Source organism: Cervus elaphus, chromosome 27 (assembly GCF_910594005.1).
Source record: "Cervus elaphus chromosome 27, mCerEla1.1, whole genome shotgun sequence".
In the NCBI taxonomy this organism is placed as follows: Eukaryota; Metazoa; Chordata; class Mammalia; order Artiodactyla; family Cervidae; genus Cervus; species Cervus elaphus.
Genome location: NC_057841.1, coordinates 7477938 through 7499888, shown reverse-complemented (window position 1 = coordinate 7499888; position 21951 = coordinate 7477938). Strand labels below are relative to the sequence as shown.

General features: G+C 46.3%; 1 protein-coding gene across 5 annotated transcripts in view; it reads left to right on the top strand.

The window, feature by feature from the left end:
* Nucleotides 1–10685: 10685 nt before the first annotated feature.
* The window catches only part of ZNF236 (zinc finger protein 236), a 69210-nt gene continuing 57944 nt past the window's right edge, over nucleotides 10686–21951 (top strand). For 4 of the 5 annotated variants that reach the window (XM_043889308.1, XM_043889307.1, XM_043889306.1 and 1 more), the window contains exons 1-2: nucleotides 10686–10860; nucleotides 21151–21293. In XM_043889308.1, the coding sequence (XP_043745243.1) occupies nucleotides 10806–10860; nucleotides 21151–21293 (198 nt within the window). In that variant the 5' untranslated portion in view covers nucleotides 10686–10805. Of the gene's footprint in view, nucleotides 10861–11422; nucleotides 11953–21150; nucleotides 21294–21951 lie in introns of those variants that run through there. The other variant, XM_043889309.1, reaches the window with a different exon arrangement.

The window sequence follows — 21951 nt, the reverse complement described above, 5'->3', positions numbered from 1 at the left end:
TCCTGCTCGGCTCGGTGCTCCATCTGCCCACCCGTGCTCTCACATGGGTGGGGAAAGACGCCTTTGAGGAATCTTCCTTCAGGCTCTAAAGATGCTGTAGGAGGTTAGTGATTCAGTGAGTTGATTCCTGGGCACACATTGCTCTTTTCTGGGCGTATAACTGGAACATTGTCCTCACACTCCCAGAGGACAGCGCTTGTGCTGTCAGGATGGAGAAGCAGGCGTCTAACCAGGACCCCATGAGGGTCATGGCGCATGTGAGTCCGGACACAATGAGGGCCTTTCACACTTCAGGGCAGTCGAAATGTCAAATAATTCTGGAAGCATAATGTGTGGCTTGTTAACCCTGACGACGTCTTTGTGCTCTTTGTGTGCTGGGGAAGATGCAGCAGGAGCTGGGGGTAGTGAGGGGCATCTGTCCGGAGTGCCCCCCGCCTCGTGTTTGTCCCGCAGCCCCCGGAGCTAGCAGGTACACCTGCCGCACACAGCGGCTCCCAGAGTGAGGGTGCCGGGCCCGGCATCCTCCAGGGGCCAGACGTGTTCTACCAAGTGCAGTCACAGACCATGGAGTGCGTGGAAGGACTTACTGATTAATCGCCCTAGCAGCGTTCTCATGGTAAATACATAAAATACCCTTCAGATCAACTAGAAGAAGGCAGCCCTGTGACCCCGCCCCCGCAGAAAATGGCCAGAGATCCAAGCAAGTGTTCACGAAACACAAACTGGAAAGGGCAGTGAGTAAACCAAAGTCCAGCCTCACAAGCTGCTAAAGAAATGTGGAATGAGAACATGGTGACCTGTGCCTCGTGGGCCGTACCGGCGGTAAGGATGGCTCTCTCCGAGGTGGTGGTGCGGCTGTTCCTGAAGCTTTGGGAAGCAGTCTTGTGGCTGCGCTGGGGTGGCAGTGCAAGTGGGCCATGCTTTCTGGGGTGCGATTCACGCTCCGGAGGCCGCGCTCCTGGGTCACCCTTGGGTTGTTGCTGTTACTCGTCTGAAGTGAAGGCAGTTGTCTCACCCTAGACTGAAGCTTTTGTTGATATTTTTCATCATCATATTTTACTCATATTCACTTCTTGTTAAATGTGTTTGGCCAGACACCAGCACACAACATGTTCCTCACATGGTTGTCACAATCTCCTTGGGTGGGTTTATGATTTTCTACCTGTTTGTTTGAGATCTTAGCTGAAGATAAAGCAAAAGCTTCAGTTTCCTTCCTTTTGTGGCAAAATGTCAGACATATCCTGTAACTATTGCAGACTTTTTAATGTAGCAATTTCCTGTGACCTAAAGGTAAGTGTTAAAACTAGAGAGAACACTAGCAATCACTTGCTTTATATCAAAAGAAGATGTGGTACATATATGCAATGGAATATTACTTAGTCATAAAAAAGAATGAAAGAATGCCATTTGCAGTAACATGGGTGGACCTGGTGGCTCAGTGGTAAAGAACCCGCCTGCCAGTGTAGGAGACATGAGATTCGGGTTTTATCTCTGGGTTGGGAAGATTCCCTGGGGGAAGGAATGGCAATCCACTTCAGTATTTTTGCCTGGACAGAGGATACAATCCATGGGATCGCAAATAGTCAGACACGACTAAGGTGACTTAGCACATGGGCTGAACATGTGTGTCCCTCCCCCAAGTTCATGTGTTGAAAGCTAACCCGCCATGTGATGGTGTTAGGAGGTGAGGCTTGTTGGAGGTGATTCGGTCATGAAGGTGGAGCCCTTGTGGTGGGATTAGTGCCCTTGTTAACGTGGCCCCAGAGCACTCCCCTGCCCCTTCTCTCACATGAGGGCTCAGCAGGAAGGCGGTCATTTGCAACTCAGAGGAGAGCCTCCTCAGAGCCCAGCCACACTAGCACCTGACCTCAGGCTCCCAGCCTCGAGCCATGAGAAAGAGATGTCTGCTGTTTATGATACACACAGCCTGTGGTACTCTGTTATAGCAGCCTGAATGGACTAAGGTATTTAAAAACTAAGAAATCAATATAATTTAAATCTGCACGAGTGGGCTTCCAGGCAGACAGTGCTAAACGAACATCAGCGTGTGTTAAGCCCCCTGCACCATGGGTTGTAATCGCCCATCTCTTTGAAAGGAGATGCCTAACCGAGGCTGCAGTCTATAAGTGAGCTTCCATGGATGCTGCAAGGGTTGTTTATCTTTAATCATATGTCTACAAAAATGATCCTGTGTGATTGCTATTTCTCTTTCAGAGATTTAAATAATATAAATGAAAATGTATGCATACAACAGTATAGCAAATTATTTTAAGTGATACACCAAGTGTTTTATTTAAATATCTCTATTTATTTCATACATATTAAATATTAGTTACTAAGTTGTGTCTGACTCTTTGCGACCCCATGGACTATAGCCTGCTAGGCTCCTCTGTCCTTAGGATTTTCCAGGCAAGAATACTGGAGTGGGTTGCCATTTCCTTCTCCGAGGGGTATTCCCAACCCAGGGATCAAACCTGTGTCTCCTTCATTGCAGGCAGATTCTTTACCATCTGAGCCACTAGGGAAGCCTGTATGTATTAAAATACATTGCAAAACACATATTGGTTAAAAAACTGGTACCCAAAATAAAGTTAAAACTCAACAAGAATTTAAAAAAAAAAAAAAAGAAAACTCAACAAGAAGACAAGCAACCCAATTTAAAAAAATGGGCAAAGAAGATATGCAGATGACAAATAAGTATAGGAAAACATGCTCTGAATCATACATCGATAGAGAATTGTAAATCACAACAGCAGTGAGGAACCAGGACACACCTATTAGCGACGAGAATCTGGGAGGATGCAAGGCAACAGGAGCTCCATTCGTCGTTGGTGGGGATGCAAAACGGTGCAGCCAGTTTGGAAGCTGGTTTGGTGGCTTCTCATCAAACTAAATATAGCCTTATGTGATCCAGTAAGCACACCCCTTGGTATTTACCCAAGGGAATGAAAACTTATGTCCCCACAGAAATGTGAATGGATGTTTAAAAGCAGCTTTATTCATAGTCATGAAAACTTGGAAACAAACAAGATGCACTTCAGTAGATGAATGGGTAAATAAACAGTGGTTCATCCAGACTTTGGAATGTTATTCAGCTCAGCAATAAAAAGAAATGAGCTAGCAAGCTGGGAAAAAAAAAAAAGACATGGAGAAATCTTAAATGCACATTGCTATTGATGCTTTTGAACTATGGTGTTGGAGAAGACTCTTGAGAGTCCCTTGGACTGCAAGGAGATTCAACCAGTCCATCCTAAAGGAGATCAGTCCTGGGTGTTCATTGGAAGGACTGATGCTGAAGCTGAAACTCCAGTACTTTGGCCACCACATGTGAAGAGTTGACTCATTGGAAAAGACCCTGATGCTGTGAGGGATTGGGGGCAGGAGGAGAAGGGGATGACAGAGGATGAGATGGCTGGGTGGCATCACCGACTCAATGGGCATGGGTTTGGGTGGACTCCAGGAGTTGGTGATGGACAGGGAGGCCTGGCGTGCTGCGATTCATGGGGTCGCAAAGAGTCGGACATGACTGAGCGACTGAACTGAACAGAAGTCAATCTGAAACAGGACACATACTGTATGGTTCTGACTGTGTGACATTCCGGAAAAGGTGACAGACAGTAAAAGATCAGTGACTGCCAGAGATTCAATTCGGGGGTGGGGAGAGGAGTGATTACAGATAACACTGAGAAATTCAAAATCAGTGAAACTGTCCTCTGATATTATAATGATGGATTCATTACAAGCATTTGTCAAAACCCGCAGAACTGTACAAAAATGGGCCGTAAAGTATGAAATTTGGCTAATACTACTGTGTCAGTATTGGTTCAGTAATTGCAACAGGTGACACTAATGCAAGGTGTAAATAGGAAAAACGTGTATATTGGGGCAAGGGTGCATGGGAGCTCCCTGTATCAGCTGCTCAGTTCTGAAAATGTAAAACTGTAAAAAAAAAAAAAGACAAAACACCCAAAACCTGCTAATTAAACCCTCAGACTCGTTGCTTAATGAGTATTGGTCATAAGCGGCCAGTATGTGCCAATCTCGGCTTCACGCTGGAGGTCGGGCCTGGATCCGAGATGGCCCGGGTCGCCGGGACGCAGTGCAGGCGGCCTCATGGGCCACCAGGTGGCGCGCCTCCTCCTCAACTCTGTCTCCCGCGTTTTCTCCATTCGGTTCTCTTCCTTCTTTCCTCTCCAAGTGTACACTGTTCTCCCCGGATGTACTGTCCTGGCGACAGAGCCAGGCACGGGGAGCTCAGGCGCCCGGGGCAGCGCTTGGCAGCCTTGGGATGCTGGCGCAGGTGATGCTGAAGGTGACCCGTCCCTCTCTCCCAGCAGCTCCTGCGTGATGAGTCTCTAGACCCCGCCTCGCCACAGCCCCGCAGCCCCGGTGGTGCGTTCACACCTGGCCCACCCCGGTGCTGGTCCCGTCTCAGCGGCCTTGCCTCCCCTACAAACCTCCCCACCTGGATGGAGAACGGATTAAAACATTTAAAATCTAGTGGGGAAGACAGCCCATCGAGGTGATGGGTGCAGGCAGGGTTGGGGGACATGCTGAATTCGGCAGATGGAAGGCAACTGGAGGGCCCAGAGCATGGATGGACGCCCAGGTCCCCTCACCGCGAGGCGGGGGATCCAGGCTTGGGCTGGGGGAGGTCTCCGAGGGAATTAGAAAGAATCACGATGGACAGCGTGCATTCTCCTTGGGAAAGAGGAAAAGGCTGGTCCACGGAATTATGTTAAAATGAAAACTTGAATTTCTCAAATGACAAACCAAACAGGTCACAGAATGGAAAGACATTTATCCATTAAATATTAGTGTTCAGGATACAGTTACTATAGATTTTATAGTAAATATAAACCTAATGTTTAAAATTGGCAAAAATATGGATAGCCAAATCAGTGAAGAGGAAAAACAAATTAAAAGTTCAACCTCACTAGAAATTAGAAAAACTCAAATAAGACCCCACAGGTTGACAAAAATTAATAAGTCTGGTCGTACCAGATGGTGATAAAGGTATTTTCACACACTGCTGGTAAGAATGTAAATTATTGTAATCACAGTGGACAATTATTTATTTATTGTTTGGAAAATTATTTTAAATCTCAGTAACTTCACTCCTACAACGCAGCATATTTATTTATGCACATGTATAAGGGTGTTCAGAGCCATATTATTTGTAATAACAAAAAATATATATGCAGAGATAGCCTACATTTTACCAACAGGAGAAGAGATTAAAAAATTGTAACATGGTCATAGAACTGTTTACAGAAGTGAAAAGGAACAATGCATGTATCTTGCCACAATATACACAAGAGAAAAAAACTGGAAAGATAACACACATAGAGAGGCACAGCCTTGGGGCTGGCTGTCTAGGACTCAGGGCATACCAGGGTGCTCTTGGTCTCCCCAGAGAGGGGCAGGGTGTCACTGAGCCACCTCAGTGACGCTGGGGATTGAGTGTGCCAGTGAATCACCAGCCCACCTTTGTTTTTCTTACAGTCCAGAGTACTGCTTACACCTGTCATCACTGGCCACCCCACCCCCTGGCCCCTCCCTGAAAAAACAGTGTTTGATGGTTTATGGCTGAAGCACAGTGCAGTCACAGAGTTAATACTGCTCAGAACCTCAGATCGTTTGGCCTTCTCTTTGTTTGGTCTGAGACCTAGAAAGGCAAGGCGCTCTTCCTGGGCTCACGCGACCTGAGTCCTCTTGTTTTCCGTCAGCACGCTGAGGGCTCTGGGAGGAAAGCGCCGGAAGTTCTTAGGCAATCGTTCGTCCTTCTGCAGTGACGCCGCCCAACTCCATCATAGCTGCCGCTCAACCACCGCCCCCCCAGTCCCCATCCCCGCACCCAGAGCCGCGCTTCCCGTATTATCAGACAGCAGCCCGCCACGCACCGCTTGCTTCCCTACGTGAGCGGTGCCTGAATGCTCTCACTCCTTCATGTCAGCGGCTTGTGCTTGCTGCAGCCATGCTCTTGGCATCAGTCTAGTTTACCAAACCCCATCCCCTCACCACATCAGCTGCAGCACACCAGTCCTGGAGTGACCCCGGGAGATGGCGAAGGACACGGAAGCCTGGCGTGCTGCAGTTCATGGGGGCACAAAGAGGTGGACATGACTGAACAACAACATCCGCTCACCCCAGCTTCCTGCTTGTCCTCACACTGTCTCATCCGTGTGGGCCTGTGCTCATTTTCTTGGGTTACTGAGTGTTTCTTGAGAAATTCACGAGAGGAGGCGGATTGGTGTTACTGCAGTTCTAGCTTATAGCTAGTAACCGTTTTTTTAATCTACTTGTTATAAGCTGTTATAAGGGCTTCCCCAGTGGCTCAGCAGTGAAGAATTTGCCTGCAATGCAGGGGAAGCAGGAGATGCAGCTTTGATCCCTGGGTCAGGAAGATCTCCTGGAAGAAACAAAACACACTCCAGTAATCTTGCCTGGAGAATCCCATGGACACAGATGTCTGGTGGGCTACTGTCTGTGGGGTTGCAAAGAGTCTAACACAACTTAGCAACTGAACAAATTATTATTTCTGTTATATTATTTCAATTTTCTTAGGTGCCAAACTATGTACCCAGTAACCATTTATCTACTTATAATGTTATTGTTAGTATTTCTTAGGTGGCAAACTAAGTCCATTTGCTTCTGGAAGTACTCCAGGCAGTTTGTTTCAGGCGGATTTCAGAGTCAAGTTCAATTTGTTGGGTAGTTTCAAAGAAAGAAAAAAAAAATGGATAAATCAAATATGGCACAATATTGACTCTTGAATCTAGGTGTCAGTGTTATGTGTTGATTTGACCATTCTTTCAGCTTTTTTTGTATTCCCTAGAATTGTTTAATTGCTAAGTCATGTCTTACTCTTGTGACCCCATGGACTGTAGCCCTCCAGGCTCCTCTGTCCTTGGGATTTCCCAGGAAAGAATACTAAGGTGGGTTGCATTTCCTTTTCCAGGGGATCTTCCCCACCCAGGGATCAAACCCACATCTCCTGCACTGACAGGTGGATTCTTTATCAGTGAGCCACCTTGGAAACCCCAGGTGTCTGTAGGGGGAGGCCATTCTCGGGATCTTTCATGGTGCTGGTCTTGTTTTCCAGCTGTGCCTATGTGGTAGTTCTGGGGAGCATATGTTTTACATCCTTGTTTTAATACCTGATACAGTTATCAACTTGAAAAGAAAAGACCAGTTCTCCATTGAACTGAGACATCCAAGTGGCTGAGTCTAGAAAACCAACCTACATACAACCTACCAAGGCTGAATCATGAATAAACAGAAAATTTGGAGAAAATGACAAGTAACAAAATTCAAACAGTAATCAAAAATCTTCCACCAAAAAAAAAAGGGCAGGACTAGATGGTTTCACTGGTGAATTCTACCAAACATTTAAAGAAGAATTAAGACCAATCCTTCTCAAACTCATGGAAAAAACTGAAGAGCGGAACACTCCAATTCATTTTACGAGGCCAGGATTATCCTGAAACTGAAGCCAGATAAGAACATTAAAGAAGACTATCGGCCAATACCCCTGTTGAACATAGATGCAAACATTTTCAACAAAATACTAGCAAACTGGGACTTCCCTGGTGGTCCAGTGGCTAAGACTCTATGCTCCCAATGCAGGGGGCCTGAGTTTAATCCCTGGTGAAGGAACTAGATCCCACATGTTGCAACTAAGAATCCTGAGTGCCACAACTAAGACCCAGCAAGGCCAAATGTTTTTAAAAAAAATACTAGCAAACTGATTGCAACAGCATAGTAAGAGGATCATGTAACCATGATCATGCAGAATTTATCCCTGGAAAGCAATGAAAAGCAATAAATGGGATATACCACGTTAACAGAATGAAAGGTAGAAATTGTATGTTCAATAGATGTAGAAAAAGCATTTGACAAAATTCAACACCTTTCATGGTAAAAGTTCTTAACAAATTGAGTACAGAAAGAATGTGACAAAGAGAAAGTTAAACATCATACCCTTGGTGAGATGTTCAAAGCTTTCCCACTGCGACCAGGAATAGGACAAGGGTGCTCACTCTCACCACTTCCATTCAGCATTGTGCTAGAAAGACCTAGCCAGTGCAATTAGACAAGAAAAATAACAGGCATCCGAATGAGAAGGGAAGAAGTAAGATTGTCTCCGCAGATGATAAGATCTCAAATATGGTACGTGTAAATATACATGTGTGGGGAAAGTGGCATCCCACAGAGGGCACAGTGACAGGGATACTGCTCTCTTTTATGAATAACTAATTGTAATTCATCATCTCTACTTGCACTAAAAATCAAGAGTTTGATTTTCTATTTACCTTTTACAACTACACAAGATTAGTTCAGGTGCTTTACTTTGATTTTCTAATTTTTTTTCTATTATCCTAATGTCCTCATCTATTTATTTTGTCCTGGTATAAAGAGCTTCAAATCCTTTTTGTAACAAGAGGGTATACATTTACAAACACATCATTACCCAAATTGATTTACAAAAGGCCAAGGATTCTTATCATCTGCCTCCAATCTATTTTCTCACCCTTCCATAGAACTCCAGTCTTAATATTCATATGGAAGAACTGTTATATTTTGGCTAAACTTGTGTACATTTTTGATTGGATGCAGCTAAGAGCACAGGATTAACAGATTAGCAGATTTGATTTGGGTCTTGGATTTGCCTAAGGCTATGTGGCCCCAGAATTTCCCCGTGGTGCAGTGGTAAAGAATCTGCCTGCAAATGCAGGAGACACAAGAGATGCTGGTTTGATCCTTAGGTTGGGAAGAGCCCCAGGAGGAGGAAATGGCAATCCATTCTAGTATTCTCGCCTGAAAAATTCCATGGACAGAGGAGCCTAAAGTCCATGGGGTGGCAAAGAGTTGGACATGACTGACTGAGTACACACACACAAAAGTTAGCTAAAAAAGTTTATGTGGCCTTAGGCAAATTACTTAACTCCTCTGAATCTCATCTGTAAAATAATACCTTGAAGGAATGTTGTAAAGATTAGAAGTATTTTACTTAAGGCAGTAAAACATATTTTTGTTGTTTAGTGTTGCTAAATCTTGTCTCTTTCTTGACGCTATGGACTGTAGCCCACCAGGCTCCTCTGTTCTTGGGATTTCAAAAGTAAGACTACTGGAGCAGGTTGCCATTTCCTCCTCCAGATCTTCCTGACCCAGGGATAGAACATACTAAGAAGCTGAATAACAGGAAATGTTAATAATTGCTAAATTCCATTTGCCATTTGCTTGCTAGCTGACGTTGGGAGGTTGAATACCCTGAGCCTGTTTCCTTTTACACAATTATCTGTCTAGTTTTTCCAGGAGTGGGATGTATAACAAAGCACCTAACAGATACAATTCTTCATTTAAGTTTTTTCCTTCTTTATCCTGTTGCCTCCACATAGAAAACCCAACCCTTTCCATCCGTTAGTACCCAACCATTTACTAAGTTTTAATTAAGAGGGTCTTTCCTATTTATTTTTGAAATTAATTGTCCTGTCCTTTTCAAGGCACTGTGGATTTTTTTTTACTAGGCCTGTGTCCTTCTTGTCTTAAGGTTCCAAGTATTTTGGGAGACAGGCTGTTTTGGTATCCCCTCAAAATACCCTGCATGTAGTTGGTGGTCATTAGTTACGGCGTTGAATTAATTTTTCGGAGGATACTAAGATAATGTCAGACTACTTTCTTTCCGCTTACTTGGCCTCACTTAACACTTAGCTGTCACCTTCCTGTTAGGGTTTTGTGAAAATGTGGGCAACAACAAAAATAAAAGATAGACATATTTGGAATTGCACAATTTTAGTGGCTTACACCAAAGGAACATCAATGATTTCTGGGTATGTCTTCCTGGGCCCAAGATGGATGTTTTGGGTAAATTTAGGCTCCCAGGCTTTTTGCCCCTGTGGATCGCACGTGGATGCTTTCAAGAGCCTTCCTGAAACAACCCGGGAGATGAAGCGCTGTTTCCCTGGAACTAGAAAAGCACATAAACACACAGGACGGAGATCAAGCAAGAGGCACAGGCAGAAGCCCTGGCGGGCTGGTTTCTTTTACCTGCCTCCACCTGAAAAGCTCCTTCTCAGCACCTCTGCCCTTTAAAAGTGCACCTTCCCTACTTTGGCTTTCCCTGCTGGCTCAAAAGATCAAGAATCAGCCTGCGATGCGGAAGACCCGGGTTCGATCCTTGGATCGAAGATTCCCTGGAGGAGGGCATGACAACCCACTCCAGTATCCTTGCCTGGGGAGTCCCATGGACACAGGAGCATGGCGGGCTACAGTCCAGGGTGCCGCAGAGAGTCGGACAAGACAGAGCGACCAACACACTTTTCCCCACTTAGTTTACCCATGGCTGTACCAGCCGGGTGAGTTCGGCTGCCCAGCACCTCGGGAGACCCGCCCGCCAGGGTGTCCATCCGCCCGCGCCGAGGCCCCGCCGCCCGGCGCCCGCGGCCGTTCGCCCTCCGTCCGCCCAGGCCCGAGCGGCAGAGGGCGCATGCGCAGAGCGCCGCTCCCCGCCCCCACCGCGCGCCCGCGCCCAACGCCCCTAGCGCGGCCCGCCGGGCCATGGAACCCGCCGAAGTTGGCGCGGGTCGAGCTCTCCCGTCCGCTCGCTCGGGCGTCTTCCCGCCGTGAGGCCCGCGGGCGCTCGCCCGGGGCTCGGCGGCCGCCCGGGCCGCCCCGCCCGCCGCCCTCACCCGGCCGGGCGCGCGCCGCGCCTCCGCGGCCGGTCCCCGCGCGTGCGCGCTCCGCCGAGTGTATGTGTGTGAGTGTGTGTGCGGCCGAGGGGTGGGCCGCCGCCGCCGTCGACGATGCCGCGGGGCCGCCCCCCGAAGCCCAAGGAGAGCAAGGCGCGCGGCGACACCGGTAAGTGGCCCCGGCCCGGCCAGCCGCGCTGTGCCGCTCCGCGCGAATATAGTTCCCGGATGCGGCGCGGGGTGCGCCGGGAGCGGGCCGGGCCGGGGGCGGCAGGGCGGGCTGGGGTCGGGGCCCGGGGCCCCGGGGGGACGCCCCTCGGCGTCAGGCGCCAGCCGCCAGCCGCCGCCGCCGCCCGACTGCCGGGCCGAAGGGCGCGGGCGGAATGATACCGGCGCGGCGCGGCCGGCCCCTCCGCCGGGCTGGGCCTACTTTCCTGGGCCGCGCGGGCGGCGGGGCCGGGGGCGAGGCGCGCGCCGCCGCCCTCCCCTCCCCCTCCCGCGTCCTCCTCGCGCGTCCCCGCCCGCCCGGCCAGGCTCCCGCGGGTCGTGGGAGGCCCTTTTGAGGAGAAAGCGCCGGCCCTGGGGCGGCGGGCGGCCCCGGCGGCGGGGGGGCCCGGTGCGGGGGCCCCCCCGCTGACACGTGGGGCCGAGGCGGCGGGGCTGGCGTCCGGGGGCGCTGCCTTCCGGGCCCGCGCTGCCCGGGGACCCGGGCTTGAGGAGCGGGGGTACGGGGTTCTGGAAGTACGGCCGAGCCGTGGGTCCCGCTGTGCCCGCCGCAGCCCCAGGGGCCGAGAGCAGGCCGGGCGCACCCTCAGGGCGGCGGCGGGCGCAACCCCTCGGCCGAGACCCGCGGGGCCGGCCCCCGCACAGGTGCGGGGCGGGTCCTGACCGCCCGGAGCTCGTGCGCGTGGCGGATGCAGTCTGGAAGGAGGTCTTCAGTACTTGTTCTGTGCAGTTTATTGATTCTTCTTGTTGATAACGACTTCTGCAGAAAATAAAAAGTGCAGTGTCTTTCAACTGTCTACTTGGAAGAAGGTTGACGGTGGAGAAAAAAGCCAGTTTGCATTGGGATAAGGCTGGGACCTCCTGTTCCAACAGTCTTTTGCGTCAAACTAGTGACATCACGCCCTGTTCACCTGGCTTTTCAAGTCCCAAACTAAAAAAAAAAAATAATTTTCCTATTCTCCGTGACGGCCCATGGCTCTGTAGCTTCTCCTCAGAAACGCGTTTTCAGTTGGCCTTCCTCTTTCCCCTCTCCAGGGTGAGTCCTTGGCCCACTAGTTATCGCCTCGGCTTCTGTGGGAGCCTTCTGACTGGTCCAGCTTGTCCTGTCCAGTAAATCCATCCCCTGTCAGCCCGAGGCAGCGCTCTAAAACGTAAATGAGATGGCCACACCCGGATTCAAACTATCCGAAGGGTCTCTCACCCCTTTAACTTAAGATCCCCGCCGGGCAGGACCCTCATTGGCCCGGGCCTTTGTCCAACTCTACTTTCTCTGCCCTTGCACTCAGCCCTTTGTTCGTTGACGGTGCTGGTGTGTCTCCGCACCCCTATTCTGAGCACCCAACCCTGGCTCAGTCTTTGGGTCCTGTGCTTCGGCTTCCTAGGAGTAGCCTCCTAGACCTTTCTGAAGGTTAATCCCGCCCCCATCAGCCATTCTCTACCACAGTGGTTCTGGAAATGTGATTCACCGACCCCTGGGCGTTCCTGGAGACACTTTTAGGGGTCTGCAAGGTAGCTGTTTTCTTAGCAGTGCTAAGACTGTTGGACTTCTTCACTCGGTTATCATTTGCACTGATCATAAACAGGCCGTTGGGGGCAAAACTGCTGACTCAGCAGGAGTCAAGGTGGCGGAGGCCACCTATTCTGAATTCCACTCAGAGACAAGGAGAGAATGTGGAGGCAGATGTGAGGAGCCACCTGCCTTCTATTAAACCGGACATTGAAAAGCGTTCACAAAAGTGAAAACTTCTTCCTGTTGTTTTTGAAGAGTATGTTTTTCATAAAAATTTTTGTTAACATATTTTTTCAGTGAATAAGTGTTTTAAAAGTTGTTTGGTTTTGATTTCTAGTAGGGCAGCTGTCAATATGTATAGTCCATATAAAGTTAGGATTTGGGGGGGTCCTCATTGATATTTAAGAATGTCCTGAAACGAACAGATCTGGGGACCATTGCACTAACAATTTACGATTTTAATGTTTTTCATGATCTGAAATTATTTTGTTTGTTTTTTGGTGTCACACATTGTGAATTTTATTCTAAGAAAAACCTGGAAGGTAGGGTGGGGATTTTTACAGATAGAGAAATGAGGCTCAGACAGGTTAAGTGATGTGGAAGGTGTACCCAGCTGGTAAGTGTCAGAGTTGAGTTTGAATTTACATTTGAGTCCAAAGTGTGCAGTACATTGTTCTGCTGTGATCAGTATAAAGCCCTGCATGTGGGTTAACTCATTTCTGCAACAAGTATTTTAAAGCACTTCTTGTCATAGGTGGGCACTGTGCTGACGGCTAGGGGTGCAAGGGTTAACAACAGAGACAAAGTCTCTGCCTTGGCTCCCAGGACAGTGTGTGTTCTCTGATGGCAGGAACACTTTATGGCAGCAGATGACAACCACTAGAAGTCAGGCTTCCCAGGGAAAGTGATGTCAGAGCTAAAACCTCCAAAAATGACCGGGAGGAGGCCTGCTCAAAAATGTTTCCTTTTTTGTTAAAATGCAATTTGATAACAGTTTTTAAAAATTGAACTATAGCTAATTTATGATGTTGTGTTAGGTTCGTGTGTACAGCAAAGTGATTATTATACACATTATTTTTCAAATTCTTTTCCATTATAGTTTATTACAAGATACTGGGTAGAGTTCTCTGTGCTACACGGTAGGTCCTTGTGGTTTATTTTATATATAGTAATGTGTATATGTTAATCCCAAATTCCTGATTTATTCCCCCATCCATTCCCTTTAATAGTCATAAGTTTGTTTTCAATGTGAGTCTATTTCTGTTTTGTAAATGAGCTCATTTGTATCTTTTTTTTTTTAGATTCCACATATAAATGATATCATGTGATATTTGTCTTTTTCCAACTTACTTCACTTAGTGTAATAATCTCTTGGTCCATCCATGTTGCTGCAGATGGCATTCTTTCATTCTTTTTTATGACTGAATAATATTCCACTAGGGCTTCCTTTATAGCTCAGTTGGTAAAGAATCTGCCTGCAGTGCAGGAGATCCAGGTTCGATCCCTGGGTTGGGAAGATCCCCTGGAAAAGGAAATGGCAACCCACTCCAGTATCCTTGCCTGGAAAATCTCATGGACAGAAGAGCCTGGTGGACTGCAGTCCATGGGGTCGCAAAGAATCGGGCACGACTTAGCGACTAACACAACACAACAATATTCCATTATATATACATATATATATGTACCACATCATCTTTATCCATTCCCCTGTTAATGGCCATCTGGCTATTGTAAATAGTGCTGCAGTGAACACTGGGGTGCATATATCTTTTCAAATTAGAGTTTTCTCTGGATATACATCCAGGAGTGGGATTGCAAGATCATATGGCAACTCTGTTTTTAGTTTTTTAAGGAACCTTCATACTTTCTCTATAGTTTATATTCCCACCAACAGTGTAAGAGGGTTCCCTTTTCTCTACACCCTCTCCAGCAATTGTAGACTTTTTGATGATGGTCATTCTGACTGGTATGAGGTGATAGCTCATTGTAGTTTTGATTTTCATTTCTCTGATCATTAGCAATATGGAACATCTCTACATGTGCCTGTTGGCCATCTCTATGTCTTTGGAGAAATGTCTGTTTATGTCTTCTGCCCATTTTTTGATTGGGTTTTTTTTGTTTTGTGTTTTTCCTATATTAAACTGTATGAGCTATTTGCATGCTTTGGAGATTAATCCCTTGTTGGTAGCAAAAAAATGTTTCTTAAAGTAATATTTAGCTTTAGGCCGTAAGTGCGCTTCACTGGTGGCTCAGACAGTAAAGAATCGGCCTGCGGTGTGGGAGACCTGGGTTTGATCCCTGGGTCGGGATGATCCCCTGGAGGAGGACATGGCAACCCACTCCAGTATTCTTGCCTGGGGAATCCCCATGGACAGAGGAGCCTAGCAGGCTACTGTCCTTGGGGTCACAGAGAGTTGGACTCGACTGAGCGACTAAGCACTGCACAGGCCATAAGTAAAGAAGTAAGCCTTATCGTCACTACATAGTCACTGAACTTTTCCCTCTTATCTCCTGAGAGTTTTATAGCTTTAGTTCCTTAAATTGAAGTCTTTGATCCATTTTAAGTTATTTTGTGTGTGGTACGGAGTAAGAGTCCGCATACATTCTTTTACATGTGGATGTCCATTTGTCCCCATAACCATTTGTTGAAGAGACTGTTCTTTCAGTGAATGGTCTTGACCCCCATTTTGAAAATCAGTTGGTGATGAGTGGTGTGGGTTTATTTCTGGACTCTCTAATTCTGTTCCATTGGTCCATATGTCTGTCTGTGTGCTAGAACCTCATCTAAATTTCAAGTATACTTTAAGACTTTGTAAATACCTAGCCAGGAAAATTGTGAGTTCTTGTTATGCTGCCTCAGATCACCTTACAAACTGCTGGTGGTATGCTTGTCATACTTAGAAAACACTATCTCTGCATGCTTTTAGGAAATAGGTGATTGCTAATCATTATTTCCTAATGCTCATTGTTGCGTTGATTGAAAATGCTTGGCAGAGAACATTTAGCAGGTGGGGTAAAAAGGCATGAAGTACATACATAGGTATCTGGCAGAATGGTGAAATGCAGAGATAACTGCTTTTATTGTGTTAATATCTGAAAATTGTTATTTAGGGGAACATCCAGTCTTTCCATGCAGTGACTAAGATAGAGGTCTTAGTTTTAAAGAGATTATACCTAAGTAAATATGAAGGCTGCTTATTGTAGAAGGTAAGGGATAGTGTATACCAGCCCTGAATGCCTCTATCACTCTAGAACGTCACTGTGGTGCTTCAGAGCTTGGAAAGTCACAGCCATTCCAGGGATTGCAGTAGTAATGGCTGGCGGGTGTGGAGTCCTGGTTTCCTGGCCAGGACAAGGGCTGGCAGACTTTTTCTGTAGGGCCATATGGTAAATATTTTAGGCCTTGTGGGCGTTAAGGTCTTTATTGTAAGTCAGAATTGCTGTTGCAGCCAGAAAACTGCCACAGTCATATGTAAACCCATGAGCGTGGCTGTGTTCTGTGAAGCTGAGTTTACCCGAAAGGCTAGACACTGGTTAGTTGACCCCAATCTGGAAGGAAAGATAGGAATACAAAGCAAAGTTGCATATTCTGTCACTTTACTTTGAGTAAACTTCATGTTGGTATATAACATACAGAGAAGAATGAAAATTATGTTCAGTGAATTTTCACAACATGAGCTTTCTCATATAATCAGCACCCAGCTTATATAGGTTATAATAATAATTCATATGATTATACATGTAATTTCTTAGATTAAGAAATGGGATATTACAGCACTCTAGAAATCTCCATCTGATCAGTACCCCTGTAAGACTGACTACTGTCCTGGTATTGCACAACCTAGATTAGTCTTGCCCATTTATCGAACTTTTTTAGGTGAAGTCACTGGTAATATCTTCTCAGGCCTGACGTCTTTTGGTCAGTTTTCCAATTTCAGTCTTTGTCACAGTATATGAAACTCCAGCTGCTCCATATCCTCATCAGTCCTTGGTTTTGTCTGACTTTTTAATTTTAACCGTCCTCTTGGACATGCATTTCACCTTTTTGAAAGCTGTTTTTTCTTTCTCATGTTTTGTAACTTGGATCTTCACAGCAGCCCTGAGAGTGGGCCGCATGCAAACATATGGTGGTCTGGTTTGCAGAGACCCTCACCGATGGTCGGCTGCCTCGAGACCGCTCTCATGACCCCCAGTCCGGCATTCTTTGCTTTTCCATGGCCTGTACCCTGTGGCCCATGCCTTTTGCGGACGCCTGTGTTGTAGGATCCTTAGAGTAGAGAGGGCGTGCACCGGCAGGCACCGCCCATTGGAACCCGGAACTCCTCTCGGGCTGAGCTCTCGCGGGTCTGCACAGCGCTCTGCGGCCTGCGTAGTGCTGTTGCAGCGCTGCCATCAGCTGTACGTTTGCGGAGATGAAAAGCAGAACGGCAGACGGATAACCAGAGATGATTCTGTATATGTGCAGAAATTAACATTTTCCATTGTCATAGGAGCCGTTACACTCAGCAGGGCTGAATCCTTCTCAGAAAAGCTGGGTTGTATTCAGACCCTGAGCCTAGAGTTCGGTATGTTAGCTGGAAGGCGAGGCTGTAGATAACTAGGGCTTTATTTTGCTATGATTTTAATGTTCTGTAGTTTTGTTAAATTTGGATAATGTACATGTATGTCTGAATGTACATCTACATGAATTTAAATCCTTTCTTTAGAAGCAAAGCTTACAGGTGGGTCTGAGCTCGTGGGTCCACTTATACATGGACCGATTATTTTCAGTCGTAAATACTCCAGTACCATATATTCGTGGTTGGTGAATCCATGGATTCAGAGGAACCATGGATATAGACGGCCACCTGTAAGTTACCTGGGTTTTCACCTATTGGAGGATCTGCGCCCCTGACCCCTGAGGTATTCAAGGGTCAACAGTATATAAGCAGAAGAAGAGCAGTTGGTGGATACATGACAAGCTGGAAGGGTGTTAAAGCTAAGTTAGGTACGAGTGGAGGGCGTGAGTCAATGAGGCTAAAAGTGGAAATAGGCATACTGGTCCTGGGAGCCTCAAACTAATGTGAAGAGACCAAAAAGTCATTAGCTTTGGTCTCATCTCCACGTGTTTAGCAAGTATTTATAAGGCACACATTATACACCAGGCCCCGTGCAAAGATTTGGAGATGCAGTGACAAAGCACAAAGGGTCCATGGGCCCAAACGCTTCACAGAGTTTTACCTGAAAAAGCCCAAAGGAATGATGACATAGATGGGAGGAGCAGTAGAAAACTGGAGAAAAGAAAATAGAAATTTTCGTTTTATTAAAGGAAACAAGAGGGAAAGAATGGTAGAGAGTAGCCAAGGTGTTAGAAGTTTGAAGTAGGGGTGATGACTGTCAGACTTCACAGAGGCCTGTTGATGACGTCACAGAGCATTGTGCGGTCAGAGGCTGACGCGGTGAGGGCATGCAGTTGATGGCTAGAGGGCTAGTTCTTGGAGGAATGTAGGGAAAGATGGAAAAAGGGAAGTAGGGCAGGTGCCTGTTGAGAGCAGAAGATAGGGAGCTCAGCTCTATTTTGGGAAAATTCTTATTCAAAACAAAATAAAATCAGGTTAAAAGTTTGGGGCAAAGTTACTTTAGAAATTGAAAATGCCTCATCAGAATTTATGGGTAGCTGAGATCTTAAATGCACAGTACCGAATAGTTTTAGTCAGGGGATGCAAATATGAGTTAAATCCCGGGAACGCTATGAATGCAGTAGGCCTTGCTGGAATCTGGTGTCACATCATAGGCATTTTGTGTAGAAGAGATCGACCTTGGTCCTTCAGGTTGGGGATGTGGACCACCTTTGCTGGAAAGGTGAGCGGACCGGCCTGATGTGCAGGCCTGTTCCAGGGAAGAGCAGCATGTAAGCCAGCTCTCTGTCCCCTTCGTCACAAGCCGGGCCTGACTCTGGGTAGTCACGGCATGGCATGATTATGGGGTGACGGATAGGGTGTCGAGGAGCACGGCTGCCTGTTAGAGAGATGGCCGCGCTCCTGGGTGGTCCCTACACTTCTGTCGCTGCAGGCGCAGGAAGCAGCGTCTTACTTAATCTGCAGGACTCTGTGACCTTCTGTTATTTGGGGCAGTGGAGAGACAGCTGTTTTCATGTGCTCTTTAGGGTCTCTGTGTACATAGAGTTAAACTGATCTTCAAACTGGTCTCCAGGTTTTTCTCAAGAAAGTGAAGTGCTCAGTTTCTGATCTTCCTTGATCAGTTTTTGTTTCCTTTTGCTAGAGAGTTGGAGGAGGCGGGTGAGCAGTTGAAGAGTGGTGGGCATGTCTGTGTGAGGGGAGCATCTGGGTGCACTGCCTGGAATTCTAGAAAAGTCGTAATCAATAAGCAAAATGACATCATTTTTCAGTTTTTTTTTTTTTTTTTTTATCATTTTTCAGTTTTAAATATACCTTTTTTTTTTGTCCCTTAGGGTTTTATCTATCAATTGCAGTCAATTTAATTCTCAATTTTAGATAGCATATTAAATGTAGTTTCAACATAGAGGCTATGAAAACTGTTTTACTCTGTGTCCTGAAATAGCATTTTAATTTTGCATTTTAGAAATTAAGTTGAGGGGCTTTTTAAATACCATTTTCAGCCTTTAGGTTAAAAGACTTGGCTCCTGAGTTCTTACAACATGTTTGTCAACACGTATTTCACTCATGCCTTCAGTGTTTCTTCCCATAACAGACTTTTCCAAAGGAAACAGCATATTAATGTGGTCCCAGCAATCATTTTATTTGGACCTGAGGAGTCATAGAACATTTGTCATTAATTTAGTGGAGAGATTTTGAGTGTATGGGCTTTGGATAGGATGTGGATAGGGTTAAGAATAAATAGAAGTTATGAATATCTTTCCCTTAGTCAATCCATTTTGCTTATGAATGAAGTTACAGTCTCTTGAATTAACATTAGTATTTCTTGAAGCTGGAATTTGCTTTACTTGAGGATCTGCCAGGAGAATTTTTGAAGCTGTTGTCCACCTTCTCTATCCCCTTCTGCTCTGTCTCCAGCATTGATTCACCCCACCTCCCATTCATGGGAGTTTCATGGCTCCTGCTTTCAGGCAGATTTTGCTGTTTCCCCCCGGCACTGTTGGCCAAGGCAGGAGCTCCAGGCTGTCTGTTCAGATAGGGACATAAAAGTCTAGAGAAAATACTAGAGTCTGTGTTCACCACATAGGAGACTTTCCTGAGCTTCTTTGAATCTTAATTAACCCGTTGCCCTACCTCCAAATTTCTGAATTCTACTATTTGAGGTCAAGTTGGATATAGAGAGTTATATGTGCCATATTTCTGTCTCTGTATAGTTAATATGTATTATGTATTTGTGCCCAAATTATAAGACTTAGAGTACTTACTCTCAAGATTTGAAGAGATTTAGGACATCTTTTGGAGAAGGAAATGGCAACCCACTCCAGTATTCTTGCTTGGAGAATCCCAGGGACTGGGGAGCCTGGTGGGCTGCCGTCTGCAGGGTCGCACAGAGTCGGACATGACTGAAGCGACTTAGCAGCAGCAGCAGGACATCTTTATTTCATGACATTCTTGGTAAATTTATGTGATTGTTGCATGTTTATTCTTATTTGGCCTGCAATGCAGGAGACCCAGGTTTGATCCCTGGGTTGGGAAATTCCCCCGGAGAAGGGAATGGCTAAGGAGATCCAACCAGTCCATCCTAAAGGAGATCAGTCCTGGGTGTTCATTGGAAGGACTGATGCTGAAGCTGAAACTCCAATACTTTGGCCACCTCATGCGAAGAGTTGACTCATTGGAAAAGACCCTGATGCTGTGAGGGATTGGGGGCAGGAGGAGAAGGGGACGACAGAGGATGAGATGGCTGGATGGCATCACCAACTCGATGGACATGAGTTTGAGTAAACTCCTGGAGTTGGTGATGGACAGGGAGGCCTGGCGTGCTGCGATTCACGGGGTCGCAAAGAGTTGGACACGACTCAGTGACTGAACTGAACTGAACCCATTCCACTATTCTTGCCTGGGAAATCCCATGGACAGAGGAGCCTAATGGACTATAGTCCACGGGGTTGCAAAGGGTTGGACAAGACTGAGGGACTAAACGCTTTAAATTTATAGCTATTAACCTAAATGGGTTTATAGAAAGCATGCAGTAGAGCCTGAGGGCTGTCCGTAGCACTGCAGTCCTTTAAAACCTCATGAACTACAGCTGTGAAAGAGAACAGAAGTTTTTACCTCTTGACTTCATCTTGCTTTGCAGCAGCTTTCAGAGGTAGATTGAATTAGTGAATTAGCTTTTATATTTCTACTAGCATTTTGTTTACTGAGTGATTTAAGAAACTGGATTATTGATGAACTCTCACAGTGACTAAGTGGAGAAGTGCCTCCTGATTTGTTGTGACTTAGAAACAGTATTGAGCTGGCAGGCAAGGTTAAGAAATATGATGGCTTTTGTATGTTGCTGAGTGGGTATCAAGCCTCAGGAGTTTAGTTTCAGGTTTCTAAAAACCCTGGGCATAGTCATCTCTGTCTCAGTCATCACAGCATGTCTCATTTCTAATGTAAAAACATGTCCATTTAAGAAATTTAAGGTATCATTAATTTCATCTGAAATTTCTCATAAATCTGACATAATTTGGTTTTGAAACAGTAACAGGATAATTTAGTTTCATTTATGTGCTGAGAATAACAACTGGTATTTATTGTTTATACTTATGCAATTTTATAGATGGAGTTTTAACATTGAATGCGGAGAACACTAATTATGACTATCAAGTTCCAAACTTCCATAAATGTGAAATCTGTCTGCTATCTTTTCCAAAAGAGTCCCAGTTTCAACGCCACATGCGGGATCACGAGCGAAATGACAAGGTATGTATTTATAAGAAGGATGTCGGAAATGTGAGCGTTGAAACTGGAGGAACTGTCAAATCAGCATTCTTTCTTATTCCTACATTGCTTATTATGTAAATGAAGATTCTGACGTTTTGTTTTTAGCTGTAGTATTTCTAGCCATGGTTAGGTGATGAGAGAAAGTGAGAGCATGTCTAGTGAATCTAATGAAATTATTTGTGAGTGGACAGAGAAATAATCTTAAAATATGACTTTCTTTCAATTTCCCGTGTCTCGATGTGTTTTTCTCTGGCAGGCAGTGTTACCCTCAAGTGGTCTTGCATCTTAAGGAATTTGAGGTATTTTAGATCATGTTTCCGCAGGCAGCATCCCTCTGGTACACAGGGGTTGAACTCTAGTGCCTCTGGTGGGATGTGTCAGGGCGGTTAGAACTTGGCAGCTGAGCCCCGTGAAGCGAGTGAGTGCCGAGCCCTCTGGGCTAGCGCAGCGTGAGCCAGTGAGTCTTCTGGGATGGGACTCGCGCCCGGGCGCCCTTTTCTGGAGGGCGGGGTGTGAGCAGCTCCAGCCTCACTCTGGGCACGAGTGATGATGTTGTAGCTGTGACCATATGTTGCTAACACCAGAACCCACTGGGCGTTAACCTCCCAGGTGGAAAATCTGAAAATCCTGACCCATT